Genomic DNA, 9,411 nt, shown 5'->3' on the forward strand with positions numbered 1-9,411 from the left:
GGAGGGATGGAGGGATGGATGGATGGATGGATGGATGGATGGATGGATGGATGGATGGATGGATGGAGGGAGGGATGGAGGGGTCAAGGGAGGATGGAAGGAGGGATGGGTGGATGGAGGGAGGGAGGGAGAGAGGGAGGGAGGGAGGGAGGGAGAAGAGAGATGCTGTAGAGGTGCTTTTTGGGAGCCACAGGGCCTCGATGTACATAGCAGTGAGATGTTGCAGGTGCAGCCCTGAGGGGGAACTCAACACATTTTAGTCACCTCCTGAGCAGGAGGGGGATGCTGAGCAGGTGAGGGGGCTGCCAGCTGTGTGGGCACAGCCCTGGGAATGTCACCTGCACGGCCTCAGGGGTTGACACAGACCCCAAACATGAGATCCCAAATGCCATTGCTTTGGAAACCCTCAGTTGGGCACTGGGTTTTCCAGCACACGCAGGTGTGCACAGCCTCCCCATGGGATGGGTTGGAGGCTCAACCCCTAGAGCTGCCCAGAGCCCACGTCAACCCCTGCAGGTGGCCAGAGGGACTCTCACTGCCCCCTGCCCAATGACACCCCTGCACCCTTCAGCTCCCACAGCAGCTGCCCATGGCTATTTACAGCCCTGCGCAGGAATTCCGAGCAGAGCAATAAATCCATCACCTGTTCCCAACCTCCCGGTGCTGGCAGGACATACGCTCACGTTGCTTTGGGACAGACAGACACAGGTGGGTGCTGGGGCTTTGCTTTCCCTGCTACGGATTGGACCTTTCTTAGGTTGCACCGATGTTTTATTCATCCGCCGTATTCCTTAATTGCAGCCACGTTTCACAAGTGGAACTAATTGCCTTCTTGGCTCGCTAATGACCTCGGTATGCTAACAAGTACCAATGCCCAAGGTGTTTTCCCAGGGCTATGAAGGTTCATGGCTCCTCTCAGAACCACCAAGGTGCAGAAGAACGGGGTAATAGCATCCAAACCTGGCAATAAATATCCTTGAGCCTTTGGGGATGTGCTTCCCCTCCCCCAAACACTCTGCCCATGGAGACCCCCCACCCCTGGCCATGCAAACCCAATGCAGAGCTAAATCCCACGTCACCTCCTCCCCATGGCAGAGGAACAACTGGGGGAAACTGAGGCACGGGCACTGATTTTCCCTTCAGAAAGCACTCGGTGCTAGAGACAGCTCATGCTTTTATTGCCATAGCTGGAGTCTTTCTTTCCACTCTTCTCCTCCCATCCTTTCTTCTTTCCCAAGGTGCAGGCTGGACAGTCCATGTGGCACGGAGCAGAGGGATGCAGCAACCTCCATGTCCTCCCATTGCACTCCATAGGACAAGGGGAAGGAAGGGCTTGGGGCCCTTTCCCAGCCCTACATCCATGGGGCAGCATTCCTCCTGCCCCCAAACCAAACCACACCAATCCAGGTTCCCAGTACAAAAGGCTCAAACTCATTGGGTTCTTCCTGAGCAAACCAGTGGGAGGCTCTAGGGAACGCAGTGCAATGGGATGGGGAGTGGGGAGGGGGGGGGGGAGAGGGGCTGGGGCCACCCCATTGCTTCCCATTTCCACCCCAATGTTCTGTCACCACGTCCCATCCATGTCGCGTCCCCTCCAGCCCCACTGGGCGTCATCAGCAGAACTGCAAAGGAAGCAGAGCCCAGGGTTGGGGGCAGCCGGTCCCAATGCTGGGAGGTGCTGGGGAGGCCCTGCCACCCCCGCTTTGGGGTCCTGTGAGCACACGGTGTGGCCGCACCACATCACTGCCCACAATGGGGTTTGGGGGCAACGAGGGGGACCAGCGTCCTAAAATGAGACAGGGGAGGTTTTGGGGGGATGCTGAGCCCCCCTTCCAGCCCATTACGCACCTTCCAGCGGTTCCCGCATTCATTGCACAGCACAAACGTCGTCATGGGCTCATCAGCACTGCGTGTCTGCACCTGGAGAGGGGGCAGCAGATGTTGATGATTCCCCTAAATCTCTGGGTTTCCCTGGGTGTGAGGAGCCTCAGGGCTCACCTGGTTGTAGGTGCAGTTCTTCTTCTTGCACTTGCCGCACTGGAAGAGGTCGGTGACGGTGCCGCCCGTTTTGGCCATCTGGTGCTCACGGATGGCCTCCTGGGTCATGGCATTGCGCAGCTCCTTCAGCTCGTCGCTGGCCATCTCCTGCCATAAGGGGACCAGGTCAGCACCTTTTGGTCACCACCCACGGGTGCCAACCCCCGTAGGCCTTCATCCTCCTGTCTCTGCGGGATTTGGGCTGAGGGCCATCAGAGAAGACCTCTAAGGTCATAAAGTCCAACCGTCAGTCCGTCCCCACCGTGGCCACTCGTAGAAGCATTCAGGCTGGAAAAGACCTCCAAGATGACCCAGTCCAACCCAACCAACCCAACCAAGGGGTGTTGGACTCGATGATCTCTAGAGGTCCCTTCCAACCCCTACAATTCTGTGATTCTGTGAACCCATGCCCCCAACTGCCACGTCTCCACAGCTCTTGAACACCTCCAGAGTGACCCCACCACCTCCCCGAGCCTCCTGTTCCAGTGCACTGCCGTTGGGTTTTTCCTAATATCCAACCCGATCCTGGGCTCTGCGCTTGCTGAAGGACTCAAACCCACCCAGGGGATGGAGCACCCCATCCTCAACCCTACAGCTCTGTGCACCTCGGCGGTCATACGGGCAATGAGGGCGGGCGCGATGGCCCCGCACAGCACGTTCCTCCGCAGGTTGGGGTTCTTGGGGTCCTTCAGGTTGCTGATCCTGCTCCGCACCCGGTTGCGATACTTCATGTCCGTGCTCTTCAACTCCTGGAAGATATGTGGGGCCAGTCAAGGGAAGCAAATTTCTGAAGGAGGAATGGTCTCCGGGGTTGATTGTGGCCGAGGGGGAGACCCCAAAGCATGAGGTTGGGGGTGATCAGGAGGTGGCCCTGTCCCAGTAGAATGGAACAGCCCAGTGCTGCACTGGACCAGAACCCGGCACCCAACAGCAGTAAGGATGCCTTGGGCTTGGGAAGGGGCGCTTATTTCATTCCCTAAGGAGAAAGACAGGTCCCCAAGCAGAGGGATTTAGGACACGCAGCACCAGGGTGGGATCATATGGGATGGAGCAGGCTGGGGATGCTCAGCATCAGCCTTTAGTACGGGCTCCGGGCTCCCTCTGCAGGCAGCGGGGCCAGGCAGGCCTTGGCAGCGCTCCTCACACCCTGTCCTCGTCCCTGTCTCCATTCCTGTCCCTGTTTCCACCACATTGTCCCTGTCCCCCACCCCAGGACCCCGCAGCAGCAGCAGCCTGGGAACCACAAAGGATATGGTCTTCTATCTCGGATGCCATCTTCTCACAGTTGACACCAAACTCCTTGTAGTCATCTGCAGGGAGAGGAGAGGGGTGACGATGGGGTTGGAAGCAGAAGGGCCTCATTCTGCACCCACAGAGCTCCAACAAAGCAGCCAATGGGGAACCTCCAGTGGAAACTCAATGGGAAACTCAATGGGGCACCCAATGGGGCACCCAACGGGGCACCCAGGGAGGCACCCAATGGGACACAAAATGGGACACACAATAGGGCACCCAACAGGTACCCAATGGGACACACAGTGGGAAAGTCAATGGAAACTCAATGGAAACTTATCAGGGGCTCTGCCCAAAAACTTGTCCTTCCAAAAACTTAACCCCTTCCAATGGCCACATCCAGATCCCTCACCAAGATCCCCCGCATTTCCTTTTCCTCCCCTTTGGGGCCAAACACCCCTCACCCCCATCCCACTCACCATCCATGCGCAGCGCGGCCGTCAGCATCTCAATGCATTTGTCCCGCACGGAGTCCCCGGTCAGGTAACAGGGGGGCAGGAGGCAGATGCTGGGTGAGAAGGAGGGGCTGCTGGGGGTCCGTGGTGTCTCCGCTTTGCCCTTGCTGCTGTTGGCTCTGTGGAGGCATGGGGAGGTTTTGGGATCCCGCACAGCTTGGGGGCACGGCAGCCTCTGGATGGGGGGACGGATGGGTCCTACCTGTCTCCATTGCTGTCGCTGGAGCTGCGCCGGGAGCTGTTGGGAGCTGGCGAGGGGTTGGCACCCATTGAGGGTCTCCTGGGGGTGACATGGGGGGGACGGCAGCGGTAACACCAGCAACGGGGCATGCAAACCTGTCCCACGGTCAGAGCACCCCCAGCAGTGCCAGGCAGCAGTGGGGAGGTTGGCACCGGCAGCCACCACCGCCACAGCGCCCATCCCTGAGCCCATCTCTGGGAGATGCAGAGCTGGGGGTGCCCCCTCCGTACCTCTCCCCTGAGGGTCTCTTCTGCGGGGAGGAAGAGGAAGATGTGGCTGAGGACCGCGAGTCGGCAGAGTCCCTCCTGGCAGGAGCAGCCCAGTGTCAGTGCACAGCAATAGGGACCGAGTGGTGGGTCTGGAGTCCCCCCCAGCCCAACCCAGGGCCCCCACCTCTCCTTCTTGCCATCCAGAGGTGATTTCTTCGAGGGTGCAGTGGGGCTCCGCCCGGCGCTGGGCTCCCTTCAAGGCAAAGCACAAAAGGAAATTGGGAGATGCTCTCAGCTCCCGGCACCCCCGTGTCACCAGTTCCTGCCCAGCCCCATCAGCAAAGTGCTCCACAGCCCCCCCAGAGTGCCCTGCAGTCAGGGGGAGGTTGGTAGGTACCTCTCTGGGTTGGGGTCAGAGGGGTGGCCCTTTGTGGGGGCTGCGTGGGAGCTGGACTTGCTGGGCTTCCTGCAGACAGAGAGAGTGGGGTGGCTCAGCAAGCAGCCCCAGAACAGCCCCCAGTTTGGCACAAGGAAAGGGAAATCCTGGTTCTGTGGCACTGCACCATGCACTGAACCCCACACCTCTCCTTGTGCTTCTCTCTGTGCTTCTCGGTCGGGTTCTTGGGGTGCTTTGCTGGCTGGGAGTTCACCCCTTCACTGGGACTGGGGACATCCAACCTCTTCTCTTTCTCCTTCTTCTCCTTCTCCCCATCTGCGTCCTTCTCCTTCTTTGGGGGGGCAGAGGACTCTGGGGACGGAGTGGGGGTCACAGGCACAGCACACACCAAACCTCACCCCAGTGTGGGATGTGGGGCTGGGGGCACCAAGACCCCACTACAGGCATTTTGGGGGGGCTTTCTGCCCCTCTCACCCAGCAATCTCTTCCAGTTCTTGATGAGAATCTTGGCAGAGGCCACCACCTCTTCATCCGAGCAGTGCTTCCGCACCGAGTTGACGGCCACCCCGATGCGCGTGGTCTGGGGATGGACATTCTAGGGTCACCTTCCCCAGGTGGCAGCGCTGGGATGAGCGCCACCATCCCTCCAGGATCCCCCGCCCCCTCTCACCTGCAGCAGCTGGATGGTCATGGTGTAACCGGTGAGAGACTTGAGCAGGTCCAGAGCCCCTTCCTACGGCAGGGGAAGGAACACAAGACCCATAGAGGACCTACCATCAAAGTGGAGACACCGAAGGGGTGCCTGGAGTGACTGGGACTGCATGTCCACCACCAGCAACGCTCCCATCAAACCCAAACCTGCACCCATGGGAAAGGCTGGGGATAGCAGTGCATCCCCAAGGGCCACATGGCACCAGGTTCCCAGCCTGGCCCTCGGGCACAGGGTGCCTGTGGGGTTATATATATCCCAGCACGGCTCTGCACGGAGTCATCTTCCTCCCTGCTATTTTTAGAGCTGCAGGAACAGATGGAGGGTGCAGGTAGCATGGCAGAGTTGTAGTGCTCAGAGCTCCCAGCTCAGGGGACATCCTCATGCTGTCCTCCAGCTCCGTCCTGTCCCCAAAGTGGGCTAAAGCAGGAGGGCTGGGGGGCTGAAACTACAGCCTGAGGCTGGGCAGGGTCACCTGTGAGCATTGGGGTCATTTCCAGCAACGCAAACTGCAGAGAAAGGTAATTGCAAAAGGAAGAGCAAACTGCCCACGTGGCTGCCAAGGAGTCTGAGTTGTTGCATTTTTAGCATCCCCAAAAGCACAGGGTTTGGGGGGATGGCACTGCCATGAGCCTCACAGGGCAGCCCGTGCCTTGCCAGGGCAAAGTCCGGTTGGAACAGTCAAATATTAACCTTGAGGGCTAAGCTCTCCTCCATTCCTCCCCCCCCATGGAACCGGATCACCACTGGGTCCTCACCTGGTGCACAGGGAGCACGGCTGGGTCATGGCACCAAACCCCAGGGCTGCAGGGGAGCCTCCTCCCTTTGCATGGTTCCAAAAGGCACAGCTGCACTTGGGGTGCTGCTCCCACCCCCTGCTCAGTTCTTTGCACACTGCTGAGCTCGCAGTGCCAGCCCTAACCCACTCTGGGTGCTGGTGGCTGGGCTCCAAGCACCTGTCACCCACACCGCTCCCACACCAAGGGGTGCTGAGAGCCACCAGTCCTCACCCAGGACCCCCACCCCCCCAACACCCCACCCCCATGACCTCAAGCAATGGGGTGCACCCATGGATGCCTGCTCCAGGTCCACAGGCTTGTGCTGGGCCAGCACCCTGGGGTGCTCAGCTCTCCCTGTGCTGTGAGCAACAGCAGCAGAGGCAGAGCAAAGCTCCCTCCTCCTCCTCCTCCCACCCCGCCTTGGGGAAACCTGTGCTTTTCCTCCCTTCCTCTTCCCAAGCCTTGCTGCACCCTCCAAACACGCTCGCACAAGCCTGCAAAGATTGCACACGTGTCCCAATAGGCAAGACAAGCAAATCTTGCACCCACGTGCAAACAGGCACAAAGGTGCAAATATTGCACACCTTGTTGCAATAGGCACAAGGGCTGCACGCTTGTGCAAACCTTGCACTCGCCTGCCTTACCGTGCTCTTCCTGGCCACCATCTTATCCAATTTCTTGGCAATCCGGACCAGCTCCTCAGCAGGCCCCATGCTGGGAGCTCGCAACGTTCCAGGCTTTGGTGGTTGCAGGAGCAAATTGCAGCTGGTGGCCGCGGTGCGGGTGCGAGGTGGGCGCAGCGGGCATGGGGCAGCGGCACGGAGCGGAGCGAGGAGAGGAAAAGGGGAAAAGAGAAGGAAGGAAAGCAAGGGAGGAAAGCGGAAAGGAGGTGTGGCTGTCCCGACCAGTTACAAACTCCTGCCAGGCAAGCGAAATAGCACGGGGCAGGGCTAAATATAGCCCAGAGCAAAGCGGGACAAAGATTGCCGTGCTGGGGGAGGCGATGCGATGGGGACGCTGCGCCCTTTGGGGCCGGGAGGTTCAGGGGGCTCCAGGAGGTGCTGGAGCACAGGGTTGGCGTTGGGAGGGTGCTGGGACGTGGCCTCTGTGCCGCCCGGAGCCACGCAGGCTTGATGCAACTTGCTGCAAACATTGCGCGGTGCACAGAGCCTGGACTTCAGCCCGTGGCAGCGCTGCCCTGAGGCACCGACGGCCCCAAGGAAGCACGGCTGGGGCTGAGCTGCAGGGATGGCGCAGCACCGCGCTGAGGTGCTGTTGGTGTTTCCGCAGCCCAGAGTCCATCCACCGAGCAAAGGCAGAGCAGGGAGCTGGGAGGGAAGGATGCTGCTGCAATGGAGACACACGGCCAGCCCTTGGTGCTGCTTGCGCGCCCCGGCTCCCTGCTGCCACCCCTCCTGTCCCAATAGGGACCCCAGCATCAGGATGGAAGGACATCACCCAATGAGGGGGGAGGGAGGGGAGGGCAGGGGGCTGCACACAGGGCACTTATTAAAAAATGATGGTTTTATTAGAAATGAGAGAGAGCAAACATGAAAAACAAACAAACAAACACAGAAAGTTTTCTTTCTTTGAGATGAAACGTCCGGGGGATGAGGATAAATCACAGGGATGGGGGAACGTTGGTCCCAGAAAGCAGCTGCAGCAGGGCCCCCATGGAGCACCCCTCATTTCCCCCCAACCTTGACATCCCCACAGCCAGGCGGTGACCAGCACCCACCTAAAGGACGGTTGGTGGGGGTTTTGGAGAGGTGTTAAGGCACTTCCAGCCCTGCTGCCCTGGAGGGCTCTCAGAGACAGGCGGTGGGGGCAGGCTGTAGCTGCAACCCCCCCCCCCCCCCCCCCTCAAATCCCTAAAATGATGGAGAAAAGCCTGATCTTGTTTCCTACCAATTGCAACCACTTCACAGTTATGGTAGAGGTGGCACACGGCAGCTGCCCCCTGGAGGATGGGGACTGGGGGCCGCATTCCATCTCCCCCCTCAAGGAAAGGAGGGTGAAGGGCAGCCCCCAGCCCCAAATCCCTGCAGCCCTGGGATGGGCCGAGCCCACAAACCTTATGCCACCAGTGCAGCAAGCCTCTCCATTCTCTGCCCGACAGCCACAGGGGGGGTGGCAGCCCTTGGGCTCTCCAAAACCGCCATCCAGAGGGGTCTTCCCAACACAGGGGTCCCCAAGTCCCCCTGGAGGGCAGCATCCAGCACGGTGCCATGTCATGGACCCGATGCCAGGAGGAGAGGATGGCAGCAGAGAGGGGACTGAGGATGGCCACAGCCCACCCTGTGTGCCACCAACCCTGTGGGGATGGAGCAGGCGATGGGGATGCAGTCAGTCCTGCAGGAGGTGCACGAAGCTGGCAGGGAAGACACCGGTGCGGGAGCCGTCGCCTTCAATGAAGCCAACCTGGGGGTGCAGAGAGGGGGGGGACGGGGGGTGGGGGTCACGTTGTGCATCACAGGGAGAGAGCCATCATCCAGGTGACCCCCTAGATGGGGCATCACCCAGCAGCATGCTCCAGAAGGAAGGGAATGCAAGGACAGTGGGGTGGGAGGGCCGTGGCACGCAGTGCTCACCCAGCTCTGCTCGTCCTCCTCCCGCGTCACCACGATCACCTCCCCTTTGGAGAAGGTCAGCTCCCGTGCCTTGTCCCCCTTGCAGTCCACCACCGCCTTCACCCTCTTCTGCCTCCCCTTGGCCTGCAGCAGGAACGGGGTCAGTGAGGGGGAGGGGGCAGCAGCACCCCCACCCCACATTAGATGAGACCCCCCCCAATCCCTCCATCCACGAAAGAGAGCAGCAAGGATGCTCCCCTGCCTATTGTACCCCCTGTGATCCCCTGCCCTCCCCCACAAGTTGTGACACCTACCGGAGCGAAGCGTCGAGGCATGGGCACGGGGGGCACCTTGCTGGGTGTGGGGTCCTCAGGGCTCTGGGGAGGGGTGGCTTTGCCCACCACGCCGCTGATGCGCCGGTACGAGCGGGTGCTCTCAGAGCTGAGGGGACATTGGGGACCGCCTCAGTCCCTCCCCCCATCCCCTGTCTGCCCCCCACCACGATGGGACCCAAGGGAGTAGGGTGTCACTAAAGGTGGTGATGGAGGAGTTTTATTATAAGGGGGGGGAGGGAGGAATGCTGACAGCCACCAGCAGCCCCCACCCTCCCTCAAACCATTCCCAAAAAGGAATAGAACAAAGTGTGGTGACTTCCCATCTGGCCCTATTGGTGTCCCCCCCTTAAGGACCTGTGTCACCTCTAGGGACATCCCCCCCCCCC

The 9,411-nt window shown here is 60.2% G+C and overlaps 2 protein-coding genes across 3 annotated transcripts in view; both read right to left on the reverse strand.

The window, feature by feature from the left end:
* Positions 1-1,157: 1,157 nt before the first annotated feature.
* Positions 1,158-7,210, reverse strand: TCEA3 (transcription elongation factor A3). Of its 2 annotated transcripts, XM_042809252.1 has the most exons (14): positions 6,765-7,207; positions 5,303-5,365; positions 5,107-5,212; positions 4,818-4,983; positions 4,633-4,701; positions 4,420-4,488; positions 4,257-4,331; positions 3,988-4,065; positions 3,750-3,904; positions 3,291-3,347; positions 2,643-2,797; positions 1,999-2,145; positions 1,849-1,920; positions 1,158-1,622 (listed from the first exon to the last, which is right to left on the reverse strand). In XM_042809252.1, the coding sequence occupies exons 1-14, from the start codon at positions 6,831-6,833 to the stop codon at positions 1,614-1,616; spliced, it is 1,290 nt and encodes a 429-aa protein (XP_042665186.1). In that variant the 5' UTR covers positions 6,834-7,207; the 3' UTR covers positions 1,158-1,613. The 2 variants fall into 2 exon arrangements, with proteins under 2 accessions (XP_042665186.1, XP_042665187.1); XM_042809253.1 differs by lacking the exons at positions 1,158-1,622; positions 1,849-1,920 and having other exon boundaries at positions 2,002-2,145; positions 2,657-2,797; positions 6,765-7,210.
* Positions 7,211-7,642: 432 nt separating this feature from the next.
* LOC122155420 (arf-GAP with SH3 domain, ANK repeat and PH domain-containing protein 2-like) overlaps positions 7,643-9,411 on the reverse strand; it is a 2,433-nt gene continuing 664 nt past the window's right edge. Inside the window, exons 3-5 of the mRNA XM_042809254.1 lie at positions 9,005-9,131; positions 8,712-8,834; positions 7,643-8,541 (exon numbers count right to left, since the gene is read on the reverse strand). Of these exons, the coding sequence (XP_042665188.1) occupies positions 8,467-8,541; positions 8,712-8,834; positions 9,005-9,131 (325 nt within the window). The 3' untranslated portion in view covers positions 7,643-8,466. The remainder of the gene's footprint in view (positions 8,542-8,711; positions 8,835-9,004; positions 9,132-9,411) is intronic.

Source organism: Centrocercus urophasianus, unplaced genomic scaffold, assembly GCF_019232065.1.
Source record: "Centrocercus urophasianus isolate 14NV4802_14NV808 unplaced genomic scaffold, USGS_Curo_1.0 seq_1137, whole genome shotgun sequence".
Taxonomy (NCBI): domain Eukaryota; kingdom Metazoa; phylum Chordata; class Aves; order Galliformes; family Phasianidae; genus Centrocercus; species Centrocercus urophasianus.

Bases quoted from the DNA above. Each gene is read 5' to 3' on its own strand.
- TCEA3 (XM_042809252.1), bottom strand. From the start codon at position 6,833: ATGGGGCCTGCTGAGGAGCTGGTCCGGATTGCCAAGAAATTGGATAAG. The intron at 4,702-4,817 runs GTGTGGGGTTCA...CTCTGTCTGCAG, and splicing joins AGAGAGAAGCACAAGGAGAG to GAAGCCCAGCAAGTCCAGCT. The intron at 4,066-4,256 runs GTACGGAGGGGG...TGTCACCCCCAG, and splicing joins AAGAGACCCTCAGGGGAGAG to GAGACCCTCAATGGGTGCCA.